This window comes from Acomys minous (genome assembly GCF_964271855.1).
Source record: "Acomys minous genome assembly, chromosome: 1".
NCBI classification, from domain to species: domain Eukaryota; kingdom Metazoa; phylum Chordata; class Mammalia; order Rodentia; family Muridae; genus Acomys; species Acomys minous.
The window spans coordinates 176434621-176449798 of NC_140483.1; the positions used below are offsets into that span (position 1 = coordinate 176434621).

At 44.9% G+C, this 15178-nt stretch overlaps 1 protein-coding gene across 2 annotated transcripts in view; it reads left to right on the plus strand.

The window, feature by feature from the left end:
- The window catches only part of LOC311605154 (stabilizer of axonemal microtubules 1-like), a 37792-nt gene extending 23344 nt beyond the window's left edge, over positions 1–14448 (plus strand). The window contains exons 3-4 of one of the 2 annotated variants that reach the window (XM_084795481.1): positions 3172–3374; positions 13170–14448. In XM_084795481.1, coding sequence (XP_084651607.1) covers positions 3172–3374; positions 13170–14170 — 1204 coding nt within the window. In that variant the 3' untranslated portion in view covers positions 14171–14448. Of the gene's footprint in view, positions 1–3171; positions 3375–4691; positions 4850–13169 lie in introns of those variants that run through there. The other variant, XM_084795482.1, reaches the window with a different exon arrangement.
- The last annotated feature ends 730 nt before the right edge of the window (positions 14449–15178 follow it).

Consider the following 15178-nt stretch of genomic DNA (forward strand, 5'->3'; position numbering starts at 1 on the left):
CTCCTGTGTGAAGTAGAGCCAGATTTGGTGGTTGGGGAATACATGAGAGGAACGGATGTTCTAAAGATGCTTTCTATGGCTGACAGGGCAGGAGGAGAGGCCCAGGAGAAGAGTCTCTTGAGTGTGTGTATGTGTGTGTGTTTGGTTTTTCAAAACAGGCTTCTCTGTGTAGCCTTGGCTATTCTGGAACTTTCTTTGTAGACCAGGCTGGCCTTGAACTTACAGAGATCCTCCTGCCTTTGCCTCCCAAATGATGGGATTAAAGTCTTGGGCCTCTACCACACAGATAAAATATATAAAATGTTTTGTTTTTAAGAATTACAAGATATTTTCTTTTAAATATGGGAGAGACTAGGGAAAGTTAAATATGGCAGAAAGGAGGCAGTAGGGAAAGATGTGAAGTTGTAGGCTAGGAGACGCTCTGTGGACAAAGAGCTCAAGAGGGCAGTTTTGGGCAAGGGTGACAGAGGTCAGCTTTGACAAGCTAGAGGGGCTTCTCCTCAGGTAGATTATATTTTAACATGATTGACTCCTTGGCTGCTATAATAAGTTCTGAAACTTGCATAAAGATGAAACTTTTTTAAAAAAGTAAATGTTGCTTGGCTCCTGTAAAAATCTCCATTCCCCACTTCCAGGCAAATGTTTTTTTGTTAGCAATTATGTAATTTCCCCTTTCCTTTTCCCCTGTTCTTGTCCAATACCTTCTGTAGCTTTGCCAGATGATTTGAAATGAAGTTGCTTTAGCTTTCCTAGCAGGGCCACTTTAATTCCTGGCTAAGTCCAGTTTAACTCTTGGCTTTCCATGCTAGGTAGTTTTTATAGCTACCTACCTAAAGGAACTTAGACCTTTGACCTTTTTTCTTTTTATTCATAGTCACAGCAAGGCTAAAGACTGGGAAATGTACCATAGGAAGAGAGAAGCCATTGGATGTTGAAAAAAAATGTTGTTAAACTTAATTTCTGGGAAGAATAAAATACATATTGAAGGCTGTAAGATTACATGTAGTTGGAGACATGTAATTATGTTGTGGTTAATGTCAGGTTTCAGTGAATGCTCCCAACATAAAAGTCTAGTGAGGAAACACATATAAATTCTGATAAAATTCACTCTTAAGCCATGGTGACTATTTTGGGGCCAAACACAAATGAGTCGAACTTTCAATTTAAGAAGGATCCTCTCTCCTGAAGGGGAGGGGCCTCTCCCTCCAATCATTTGCCTGCTCTATAGCTGGTTAGTGAATTCAAATATAGATGCATATTTATAATAGGATTTGAATTTTGTATGGAAAGAAATTCAATAATGAATCCATTCCATAAACACGGTGAGCAAGAAGTTTTGTGTATCTGTTTCTGGGTTTGCAGAACCACTTGAGGCTGGGCTGTGAGCTGGTGAGGTTGTGAACATTCCTTAGCAATTTTCTGTGGGTAACAGTAGATGGGGCATGAAGCCTGATTTGCTGTTAGTGTCTGGAGACCCTTGGAAGCCGGCATCTCCAAGAAGAACTAGGCTTTTGAAGGTAGTTATAGAGCTCTGGGGCGGGCAGCCTCAGTATGCAAGCTTAGATGGCTTTGCTCCTCAGTGCTGGCCTTTGGCATCGCCTGCTTTGGTACCTCAGAAGTGCCCAGAGACCACAGCCTCGTTAGCCATCACTGAGCATAGCCCACTCCAGCCCCGGGTCTGTGCAGCCCACAGAGGCTTAGTGTCTCCTAGGGTTTTGCTGAAATCCATTGAATCATCACGGTATGAGAGCCCTTAATCTAAGAAGGGTAAACATGTGACCCTGGGCTTCTTATTAAGCTTCTTGTCAGCCTGTTTCCTCCATAATCCCTGTTTCTACAGTCAGCTTCCAGATGCTGGGTCACTTGGCTTCTCCTTGCTGTTAGCCCACAGTGAGGCTGCTGGGAAGGCAGCTCAGACTGCTGCTGCTGTTCTTGCTACTAAGATATATTTTAAGGTGTGCCTAGAAGGGTTAGGGGAGTACAACGGAAGCGCCTCCAGGCTCTCACTTGCAGCCCCAGGGAGACTAATTCTCATGCTTCCACGCTCCTCCATCCCACCAAGCATGCTCAGGACCTGCTTTGTGTTGTTGACAACCCTGTGTACAATTCATGCAGACGGGTTACAGTGGAGCGTGGTGCCCTTGCTACTCACACGTGGCTCAGTAATGCTGCCCCAGGTCTCAACCTGGAAATAGGTTTTATTACTGTTTGGCCTAATGTTTTCCTGTCCAGAAACCTTTCTCTTCCATTGACAGGGCTGTTCAAACAAGTGCCTTTGGGGAAAAACAAAACAAACAAACCAAAAACCAAAAACCAAAAAACCAATAAAACCATGCATTTCCCTTGTCCTGTTTGGCCAAATGGGATCCAAGAAAAAGCAGTTTGTTTTTGGTTGAACTTGTAGTGTGGAGAATGGGCAGCAGAGACTGTTGCTGTGGGCAGAATAGCCTGACTCAGCTGGTGTGGCCAGGGTGATGGGCAGGAGCCACCTGGGCCTGTGATAACTATGGGATGGTTTGGGAATGGATTTTTGGCTTTGGTGAGAAGCTTCCTGTCTTCTGCTTCTACTCTTTCTGACTCTTTGACACAATGGGGCACCGACAGCAGCAGATGCCAAAGGAATGAAGACTTTGTACCTCTGGTGCTTTTTTTTTTTTCTCTTCTGGGTTTTCTGTAAGGTTGAGTAGAGGAGATAAATATTAGTAGAAGAAGCTCCTGAGAACACAGAGAGAAAGGTGAGTGTATCTGAAAACCAGATGTTAGCCCCACAGGAGATGTTGGGTGGAAGGCAGGCAGGAGATTGGCTGCAGAAGAGGCCTACTTCTCAATGAACCTATGGTTGGCACACAGTGTGGGCAGGGATAGGGAATTACTCAGGGGACAGGGCTGGGGCAAGTTGTAAATTGTACTAGAGAGCTGGGTTTATTCTGCCAACTGAAAGAGCAGTAGGAAGATCGGGGGAAGGTCGTCATGTGGTCCAAGCCAAAAAAAAAAAAAAAAAAAAAAGGTTGGAGTCTGGGCCAAAGGGCAAAGAAAATCCAATGACTAAGAGGGGCTGCTCCTGGTGAATGAGGGACTCTGTGGCTTTGAGGGGAGGAGTCAAGGATGACAACCAATACTGTCCTTTTCTGAGCAAGGCTCCCAGTGACATGTGCTTTGTCTTTTCCTCAGGAGAGATTTTGGGCTTCACAAAATGCCACCCGTGAAATTCCACCAGCCTGACCCATACATTCCAAGCCAAGAGAATATGGATTTACTCACAACATATAAACATGATTTTAACTACCTCCCTGCCTGTCAAGTTGGCCTGGTCAAGCCTCGGGACAGTAAATTCCTGCATGGTGACAAGATACAGTATCTGCCTACTTACAAAGGTGAGCGGAGGACGGAGGAGAGCACAGGCGGAGCCTTAGACCCCCAGGAAGTGGCTACATGCACATCAACTTAGGGCAAAGGTCAAGAAACCACTTCCTGCTGGCCAAATCAGATTTTTGTACAGATGAGAAGTTAGGAATGGCTTTACAATGTTTAATAACTGAAAAATTATTATTTCAGGACATATTGAAAATTATAATATTTGAAGTTCAGTGATGACAGGTCCATTACAGTGGGATACAGCCATATCTATTTTTCTGTGCATTTACTATGGCTTTGTGGCAGAGCTAAGAGGTCATAGCTGAGACTCCACGGGGGGCAGAAATGCACACTATTTTGACTTTATGGAATATATTTATGATTATTGTCTTATCTTTCTGTTTGAATCTTACGATGGGGAATCTGTTCAAATTTAAGCTAGTTAGGAATCTACAATTCATCTACCTATGAGAAGTTTTGAATGGAACATACATACAGAAAAGTGAATGCATTATGGTTATACAGATCAATTACATTTTTCTGTATACACAGTGCTTGACTAAGAAATATCATATCTACAGAAGTGGAAGACAACCATTGCCTTTTTTTCCATGCTGCGGATTGAAACCAGGCCCTCCTAAATGCCAGACAAGTGGCCAGTTCTGCTCTATATTTCTTGCCCCATTATACCATACCATAATAAATTATCATAAATTAGTTTTGCAGGTTTAAAATTTTTACATTAGATTGATTTATTCTTTTAAAAATATAATATAATAATTATACCCCTTTATAGGATATGAGGTGGCATTTTGATTCATCTGTGCAGTGTGTAATTATTTTAAATTTATGTATCTAATTTAACTTGGATTTGTGTATATGCATGTATCTGTGTGAGTATAAAGCATATGCAGGTATGCCTATGGAAGCTAGAAGGGCTCTTATCTCCTGAACTGGTCATTACAGGTGGTTGTACAGCATGGATGCTGTGAACCCTAACCATGTCCTCTGAAAGAACAGGGAACATTCTTAACCACGGAGCATCTCTAGCTCACATTTCTAAGATTAGTTGTTGTTTTTCTGAGTAAGGTTTTTTTGTCCTAAGTGTGCTATGCCAGAAACAGACACATTTGTGTCTCTTCACAGTGCTAACATTTATTGAAAAACAATTCTTAAGCTACTCTGGATTGATTGGTTGCACGTGGCCGATTAGTCTTGATTTCCCTTTGGCGCTGGCCAGGGAAAACACAGTGTCTTTCATTCCAATCCAGCTACAGCTCTTAACTCTCAGCTCATTCATTACACATCACCCGGCAGTTATATCTCTCTCTGCGTAGGTTTCAGGAAGGCTGCAGAAGAGCTAAGGAGGCCTAGAGTTCACAGGGGCCTCGCCAGAGGCATGGCTGCTGCAGATGCAGAGCGTCTCTGCAGGTGGGTGGATAGAACACTAGCAGCCCAAGTGGGAGTGCTGCAGGGTTGAGCTGCAGAAGTGTGGGAGCTGCAGAGGTGCAGGGCAGGAGAGGCCAGGCTGGGGTTGGGTCTCGATGGAAGACGGGATGATGCATGGAGTGAGCAGTACAGCTGGGGTCATCAAGCAGTGGGGACCACGCTGAGCTTGAAGTCCAGGAGGCAGGTGGGAGTTCTCTGCTGGTGGGTCTCTTGAGGGACATCCTGCGTGGTCAGATGACAGGTCTGTGGGGCCGCTGTCATTGCAGTGTTATGGATCCTACTCCTTTTGGTGTTCAGGTGAGGGTTTTACACTTTGTTGATCTTCATATGTTTGATAGGGATACATTATTGGACTTGTTTTTCTGATAAAAAAATCTATTATTATTTTAAAAATTATTATTATTATTTGAGACAGGGTGTCTCTGTGTAGCCTTGACTTCCTGGACTCGCTTTGTAGACCAGGCTGGCCTGGAACTCATGGCAATCCTCCTGCCTCTGCCTCCCAGGTGCTGGGATTAAAGGTGTGCACCATCATCGCCCGGCCAAAAAAGATTTTTTACTTTTGTTTTATGTATATGAATGGTTTGCCTGCGTGCGTGCATGCATGTGCATTGTGTGGGCGAGGGAAACTGAATCCAGGGCTCTGGCTGAGCAGCCAGTGTCGCTTACCATGGAGCCATCTCTCCAGCCCTCGATGTGGTTTTAGTGCATCCATGTGCTCCCATGTGCCAGGCTACTTTGGTAAGTTTATAGGTGGCACCTTTGTGCTTATAGTGAACAGTTGCACTTTGTTTATCTTGGAGGCGTCTACAAGAACAGCAGAGTGCAGAGTCATCCTCCATCTTCCTCTGTGCTCAAAATGGACTCAAATACTTCTTAGCAAAATGGAGTCACCCAGGGCCAGGCACAGCCTGAAGGAACTGTCTCCTGAAATGTGGGCAGAGGAAGCCCGCTTTCTACAGTTTTAATCAGAGTCTTTTCAAACATCACTTTGGGGTGAAAACTCATAAAATCCTCTAAATTATTGCTCTTTCTTTTCATTAGCATATATTGCATAAAGAATGGGGTTCATTGCGACACTTTTCATACATGTACATTATATGCTCGGACCATATTCACCCTCCTTTGTTGCCCTCCCTTGTCCATGTCTCCTCTTTCTCTCACTGAGCTTCCTCTCTAGCAAGTAGTTTCTTTTTCTTTTTTTTTTTTTCTGACATTTTGGAAATATGCATGTTTTATTTGGTATCTGTTATATACTAGGCCTGGTGAAGGGGATAACACCAGTCTTTGACCTCTTAGGAGAGACAAGCTGTGCAGTCCCACGGATTGGGCAGGCAGGGTAACAATCCGCACTCTGTGGCACACAGCTACAGAGCTTGAGGCCCAAGAGTAAGGAACTGGGTTTATCACCAGGAGCTCTTCATGGCTGTGATGCGTCCTGTCGTCCGAAGAAGACAAACTAAACAGGTCATGTAGGGCACTTTGGGGGCCTCTGCGGGGCTGTCATGGAGGGTTACTTTTGTTAATCAAGCCAGGTGTGTAGGCTGGAGGTGGTTGAGGAGGTGGGAGGCTGTGGTGATGTGAGAATCGTCCTTAAAGGGCTGCTGTCATTTGTCAGGGAACCCGCATGTGGTTGGATTTCGCTCCTTAGTCCCAGAACTGCTCCTGGGGTGGCCTAGACCCTGCCCTTTCACTTGCTGCTCTTTTGTGTCTTCTGTTCTACAGCGACCTCTGTCGAGCCACACTCCGAATGCTATCAAACTCTGACATGGCTCACCTCTGAAGGGTTTATAAACCCCACTATCCTATCTTTCTGGCTTGCTATCTTGTCCACACCCATGATGGCAGTCCTCGGTATCGCTGGAACCTCTGTTCACTGACATCATCAGCCATTCCTCTGTCTGTCCCTCCCCACGCAGCTCCCTTCCTGAGATGTCACTCAGCCCACTTTTTACTGTCACAAACTTTCTGCCTTCTATTGTGCTGTTGCTTCCTTGAGCAGAACCTCAGCTCTGCCTCCTTAAGTCTGCGCATGACTGTTCACTCGAGGTCATCTCAAATCTGTTCCCGAGCCTCCTCGGAGGCAAGAAGCCTTCTCAAATGACACCTTGCCATCAGCTCATTAAGTTCCTTCGCTTGTTATGGTTGTGAAGGTGCCGAATATTTACCGACTCCTCTGCGGCCTTGTAGGTCTGGCACCTGTGTCCTGAGCCCATCTGCTTCAGCCTCTGTGGTACCTTCCTCAGTTCTTCTCTACCTTCTCAGCTAGAGGACATGGTCAGTGTGGCTTCCTCTGTGGGGCATGCCCGTCCTCCAGCTAGTGGATGCAATGGCATTCCACACATGCTCAGGGTACCCCAGCACACCTCTAATTATTGTGCAGGCTTGTATTCAAATGTTTCCTTGGATAGACTGAAAGCATCTCTCTCTCTCTCTCTCTCTCTCTCTCTCTCTCTCTCTCTCTCTCTCTCTCCCTCCCTCCCTCCTTCCCTCCCTCCCTCCTTCCGCATCCAAATTATTATTTTTTTGTAATATGTTTTAGTTTTTGTGTGTATACAAAGTCTATGTATAAGTCTCACTATTTAGAGCAGGCTGGCCTTGAACTCATAAAGTGCTGAGGTTTAAAACATGAACCACCATATCCACCTAGCTTTTGCAAATTAAAAACGTAAAATATAATTACATCATTTTCTTCTCCATCTCCTCCCTCTAACTTCTTCTATATCCCCTCCTTAATCGTCTCAAATTCATGGTCTCTTTCTTTAATTATTATTGTTTTACGTACACCCACAAACACAATAAAACTTGATGAGTCTGTTTGGTGATATAGTTATGATTTCAGGCCTGACCCCTTGTATGGGACAATGAATTCCATGGATTAGGAGCTACCTCCTTGGGAAAAATGATTCTCTCTTGTTGAGATATCATTAGTTGCATGTAGTTCTCTATCTAGGGGTGGGGCTCAGTGAATTTTCCGTCCTCTACATTAGCATGTCCATCAGTGCTGTCAGGTCTTATTTAGGCAGCCATATTGTTGAAGCATCATAGGTGAAGTTTCCTGGTCATTTCTTGGAGAACAACTCTTGCCACAGACTTCCTGGTTGCCTAGCTCTTATGATCCTTCTGCCCTCTCTTCTGTGATGTCCTCGGATCCTTAGGAGCAGGAATCATGTGGTGGATGTGTCAGTTGGGGCTGGCCACCCCATGATGACTTGCATTCTGCCTTTTGGCCAATGTGGCCTCTTGGATGAGGAGTGGAGAGTGTTTTTGTTTATAAGTATAAGCACTCAGAATGCAGCCAGTAATTATACTGGCTTTGTCAAGTGGCAGTGGTGGGTTCTCCTTTAAGACACACCATTTCACCAGTACTGGATAGCTGGCTAGATTTCTATTACCAGTCATGATATCCTTCCTGATGAGTGGGCCTTTGCTCCAACTAGACAGCTGCTGCTTACTACCAAGATGTAAGTGCCACTATTGTGCCTTTAGGGATATCTTGCCATACTGCTCATTGGTTGTGGTTCATGGGTGTCACAGCTGAGTAGAGATGATGGCTGCTTCCCTCCCTTGGCAGCCCTCATAGCACCTTCCCATACTATGAAATGTAGCCCTCAGTGCGAGGTCAGGTCAGCTCCAACCCTCTGAGTCCTGTGTCCAAAGTGTGTGTGTCTTCAGCATAGAGACTCAGACTCAACTTCTAGGAGGCAACTGAGGTAAGTAGAAATACTCTGTATTATTTTGGGTATCTCTTGGGCTCCCTTAACCAGCTCAAAAGGAGATTTCTCCTGCCTGGTGCTGGGGTTTCTGGCAGCTAGTCTATGGCTCTGGCTGAGGCGGCGGGGTGCAGCATTATCTCTTTAAGTGGTACAACTTCATTGGAAATATACATACACATACCTACTTTCATACACAGATATCCACAAATGCGAACACACTTATATGTAATTTTAAGTAAATATAAACTATGATTCCTTATGGCATTTTCAGGCACCCTGTTATCTATCCTCCCTTTGTATCCTGCAATGATCTCCCTCCCCACTCCTAAATTAAAGCGCCCTCCCTAGCTTCCCACTTTCTCCTTTCCCTCTACAACTCTTCCACACCCTCAGGGTCGTCTCTTCCTGATTTTTGTAGTTATTCCGGGTTATGGACTCACTCACACCTGAAGATCTGGAGCTAGGAACCACAGATAAGAGAAAACATGTGACACTTGTCTTATTTCTGAGTCTAGATTACTTCACACAATAACGTTATCTTAACCCAATTCAGAAAGAATTTCCTCACAGGCACGTCCACAGGCCAATCTGATCTGGGCGGTCCCTCACTGAGACCATCCTCCCAGGAGCTTCTGGGTTGTGTCAGGTTGACAGGTAACCACCACAGGTTCCCTCACAGTGCTGTGGGCAGGTGCTTTCCACAGGAGCCAATACAACCAGTGCATCATGGGGTTGCATGTGCCTCTACAGGACAGGCTTATTTTCTGTTCCGGCCAGTGTTTGTCTGAAGATAAAAATGGGGGTATCCCAGAATCTGGGAAAGAGGGACAACTGAGCAAAACCAGACTCAGCAGTAAGGACCTCTGCTAGAGCATCCCCAACTACAAATCCCCCTGTAGGCTTGTGGGTTCCCATTCCCTTGATTCCAGTGAGGGTATAGGCTCTTCAGAAGGACTGACTGCTCTGTTCAGTCTTCTCACTCACACTCAAGTGCAGTCACAGGTCTGGGGATAAAGATTGTGGCTGGCTTTTCTTAGACAGTAGTGAGGATGGAGAAAGTCCTGTGGTGTTAATCAAAGAAAACACTTCTCTCCTGCTCCCCTCAAAATAAATGTGCAGAAAGTACAAAAGTAAATAGCCAGGCTTCAATCTCTTCTGCCTCCACTTTTTCTACACGCCCCCTTTGTCTATAGTGTCCCATCTCAAGCCATCCTCTGTAAGGCCATAGAATATCCCACTGTTAAAACTAGGCTTGTATTAGAATCGAATAGTCCTACTTTTCCATTTCCCCTTAAACTTTGGATGCCTGTCAACCATTTGCTTACTGAAATAGAATTAATAAAATATCAGTTAGATTATTCAAGACCAGACATGCATCCATGGAAGCCCCACCCCCCACCTACACACACACACACACACACACACACACACATGCGTATGTATTCACATACACATATGAACTTCAAGTTGGATTTCTAGTTTTCCTAGGTTTAAAAACAAATGACTATGTGGTTGACTCAGAGGCACTGCTTTTCAGCTTCTATATTATTATTGTTATTGTTATTATTAATTTATTTCAGCCTCTATGTTATAATAGTTCTTTTTTAAAAAAAATAATACCATCTTATCCATTTATGATGATGTGAAAACAAACAGACCAAGTGTAAACAGTAAGTCGTTTCTCACAATGATAGATGCTGTGATGTCAATGATGCAGGCATCAGTAGGTTAAGAATCTGGGTGGAGCCCTATCCTAGTTCCAAGACAGCACTTTGTCAAGTTGTAAAGGGCCTGAAGGAGTTCGCTCCAGCCCTTTAAGGGACCGCTCCACTCATGAGGACAACACCTTCACGACTGAATCACTTCTCCAAAGGCCCTTCCTCTTCACATCACTGCAGTGGAGATTACATTTTAACATTTGCATTTGGAGAGGATGGTATGATTCAAACTATAACAAATACTTATATTTTTTTAAGAATGTGAGTAGTTTATTTGATCTCTACTATGACATCATAGCTTCCAAAAGCTGTGCTTTAAATTGCTCATACCCATTTCCAGCATTTTAGTGCCGGAACCACAGCAAAGCTATGTAAGTGAAGGGATAAATGAGTGGCTCGTTGTGAACCACTGCTTACAGGGCTCTAGATGACAGTCTGTACTAGGAAATAGTTCTACCCAAATCCCCATCCTTCCAATGACTCCAAACGCCCCAGCCAGGAGCAGGAGTGAGGTGTGGGGAGGCCATGACATTTACCTGCCCTTGGGTCAGTCCTGAGCCACTTTCTGCATATAAGAGGCACCATACTCTAGTTTCATGTCTTGGTTTATTGCCCCTTTGAATGACTTAACTCTTGTGAAAATTTTCTGCTCTAGCAGGTCTTTCCCCAGTAATCTTTACAATTTCTGGCCGTATATTACTGTCTGTCAAGTGATAGGACTGTCAAGGAAGGAAACCAAAGACCAAGGCAATTAAATATGTGCATCTCAATGGATGCCATTTATATTTTACTTGTTCTGCAAGAAAAACATTCAAACCTTTCCTTTTCTACTTGTGACTAGTACATTTACTGTGGGGACAGAATGAAAGAAAAAAGAGAGAAATAAAAGAACCACCATTAAAATATGCTCAGCAGAATCTTTAGGTGTGAGAAGCCTGGGAGAAAGAGGAAATGGAAGGATCCAGTGGGTCCTGGAAAACTACAGGCGAGTCTGGGCCCTGGGGTCCTCCGCAAACTGTGGCAACAGCCAAGGAAAAAATAGGCAGTAAAAACCTTGAACCCCTACCCGGACTAGCCGATGGACATTCTCCACTGTTGAGTGGAGAAGAAGATCTAACTCTCACACAAACTCTGGTGCCCCATATTTGATCATGTCCCTTGGATGGAGATGCCTGGTGGCACTCAGAGGAAAGATAATAGGTCACCAAGGAGAGACTTGATACCGTATGAGCATATTCAGGGGGAGGAGATCCCCCTCAGACACAGACATAGGGGAGGGGAGTAGGGGGGGGAAGTGGGAGGAAGGGAGGGATGGGAGGATACATGGGATGGGCTAACAACTGAGATGTAATATGTATAAATTAATAAAAATGTATTAAAAAAAAAAAATAAAATAAAATATGCTCAGCAGCATTTGGGATTCTGGGAATCAACCAGCGGCACAGGGCAGATTGAGAGCAGTTGTTCAAGAGATACGACTGACTTAGGAAGGGTGGGCGTTGGCGGGATCCATCCTGGAGCTGCTTCTGTCAGCTTGCCCTCCTCTTCCAGTCCCATTTGTGTGGTAGCTCTGCTGGGGGAGGAAAAAGCAGCCATGCTGTTGGAAGGGTCTGAGCTGATTTTAAAGAGTTTTGACAAAAAAAGAATGGAAAACCATTCAGAGATAACAGCTTGTGCAACTAATCCTAGGTTTACAGGAATAATTGTGGGGAGCAACACAAGTAGCTGGATGAGAGATTTCATAGGGAGATGCATGCAGGGTGACAGCCTGGTGATCTGGAAGGTTGTGCTTGCAGGCCAGGCTGTGTGCTGTCTCAAGAACCATCTTGAGGAAAGGCCTGTCTATCTACTCAAGTGCCCTGTGAATGTGAGGCCGCATAGCTGTGTGGAGACAGGAAACAAAATAAGCAAATTCGGGCTTGTAAATCACGTGATCTATGTACTCTGTAGCTCACCACAGATGCACCCATGGATCTGAGGTGCTTCAAAGTCTAACTTACCATCAGTTACTGGCTAATTGCTCAGCTAAGAAGGATGAATCTCAGGAAGTGACTTAACAAGCCACAGGTCAGTGCAGAGGAAAAGATTATAGAACAGATGCAAGGAGTTCCTAGATAGGAAGAAAAATAAGAACTCCTAATGTAGGGAGAAAATGGTATCTAAGGCACTGTGTCTTTTACAAGGAGAGAGAAAGGGGAGGGGGGATGGAGGGAGAGAGAGGGGGAGAGAGAGAGAGGGAGGGAGAGGAGAGGAGGGAGAGGAGAAGAGAGGAGAGGGAAGGAAGGAGATGAGAGCGCTCATCAGAAAGAGGGATGTAGGGTCCATGCACAAAGGTGAAACACAGTCAAGAGAAGCTCTCTTTTAGGGATCCTAGATGTTAGAGATAACAGAAAAATATTTGAAAGTAAGTGTTTTAAATATAGCTAAAGAATGATTAGAAGTCACATTTAAGGAATTGAAAGCAAGTGTGATAATTATTAATCAACTAGGGAGTACCAACACAGGGAAATCATAAAGAATAAAATGAAAGATCCAGAGTTGGACAATAAGTTTTTTTTAATTAAGAAGTTCACCAGCAATTTTGAGCTGACAGAAGAATCTGTGAAACCAGGGCAAATCAATAAGGATTATTCAGTCCGAACTGTGCTGGCATAGCTGCCATAGACTTAAACTCAAGGTCTCTAAAATCTCTGTGCACAGCATTGTGGCATACAAGGCGAACTTCAATAAACTGGTCCCTCTGCACATGAGGCTGCAAGCACCACGGCGCTGAAACAGCAAGCTTGTGTGTGAGATGGTAGCAGGGGTCTCCTCTCTTCTGTTAGGTCAGAGATCTTCATTGGAAAATAGCTTGTGGCTTTGGGGCTCTCTTTAAAATACATGCAAGTTAGGAGACCCGATCAATCAATGATTACCTCTTCTTTAATTCCAGTTGATTATTTACCCTGGAACCAACCAAGACGGGAGCTTCTTCGTCCGCCACACAAATACCGGCCAGCGTCCACCAGGTTTGAGGACAGAACCACACACCAGGATGACTATACCATGAAAGGCTGCGTGACTACTGTGAGCTGTAAGCCTCCAGCCAAGCCAAGGCTCTGTAACATCCCCTTGGAGGATCTGACGAACTACAAGATGAGCTACGTGCCCCACCCTGTGGAGAAGCGCTATGTCAGAGAGGCAGAAAAATTCAGACCCTGTGACATACCCTTTGAGAGCCTGACCACCCACAAAGAGTCCTACCGAGGCCTCCGAGGAAAGCCTGCCAAGAACGCAAAGCCTCCAGCCAGGTGCCCTGTGCAAGACGCACCTTTCTCAAACTCCACTGAGTTTCAAGATAAGTATCAAGCTTGGCCAACGCCCCAGATGTTCTCCAGAGCTCCCGCTGTGTATGTCCCTCCTGAGGAGAAGATGGATCTTCTGACAACTGTGCAGACCCATTACAAACACCTGAAGGGTAGCCCTGCTCGGTCTTGCCGACCTGAGCGTCCCATTAAGAAGAGTGGCTTCTTCGAAAGCTCAACCACCTCCAAGGATGACTACAAGCAGTGGGCGGCCGTACACACAAAACCAATCAGACCCGTTCCCCAGCTGAGTCTGCCTGTTGAGCCTTTGGACTGCCAGACCACCACTAAGACCTGCTATGTGCCCCACCCACCTGTCAGTACTGAAAACTACAAGCCGCGCTGGGTTGGCCCTCGACACATGCCTGTAGAGACTGAGACTACCTACGCTATTAGCTTTACTCCGAAGGAAATGGGCAGGTGCCCAGCATCATACAAAGAGCCCCCAGGCTATGTCTTTGAGGCAGTGAATGCTAAGGGGCACAGGATATATAGATCAATTTCTCAGACAGGTTCTAGACAGAGCAGCTGCCTTTCTATACACGATGCAAAAAATCCTGGCCAGAAGGAACTGGAAGTGTCAGCCTGACTTTGAAAAAAAAATTTTTTTTTAAATTGCATAGTACCTTTAAAAGCAGGCAACTGAAAATTATTCATCGATTAAGAGTTTCTCAAAATGAAACAAAAATTAAAACACCTCAAAATGAAAAAAAAATGTTATCACCAATTCTAGGATATTTGAATAACATGAGAATCACTTGAATAAAGAAAAGTGACAGATAATCATTGGCTGATTAACCCCCTGTAGCCCTCCCCCCACTGTATCGCTCTAACCCCCTTCAGGTCCCTTTTGTTCATGGAATCAAAGATGATCTAAGTTTGCCAAGTTTGAAGTGCCAACTTTTATTTTGGGGCATTAAATTTGTAGTTTGGTTTATTCACTCTCAGGTGCTTTCCACACAGTCTACATGGGACCAATGGAGGAGATTTTATATAGATGCTTTATTATTACATCTCGGCAATGGAAGAGGTCCCTTGGTCTTGGCCTGGAGTCCTGTTGGGGGTTGTTTTGAGTCCAGAGCTCCTTCACAGGACATCTGTTTACTACCTGCATGACATACCAGCAAGGATATTGATGTCTGATTGCGTGTAGTTCTTGTCATGGACAGAGGAAGGGCAGGAGGGCCTATGGAAGGGAATTCTATGGGTAAGTGGACCTGGCCGACTTTTGCTTTCTCTCACACAAGTGTAGGCTCTGGGTCCAGGGAGAAGAGGAGAAGAAAGGCGCCCTTAGCCATCAGAAAGTTTAGAGTTGTGAGCAGAACCTGTCACATCTTCTAAATGCTCAGAGCCCAGAACTGATTGCCCCAGCAGTGCAGATTTCTGGAAACTCTGGGCTGCTTATCCTAAAACAGTAGCTGTGATCAGATCTGTGGTAACGCTTGACCCGGCAATGAGCCAGGCACTGCGCTGGGGACTTCTTGGGCCTAAGGTTTTTACCAGCTTTTGATTTTTAAGGTAAAGTAACTTGAACTAGGAAGGACTGAGGAAAGATATTTCAGGGTGGGGGTGGGGCTTCTTTCCTAGCCTAGATAGC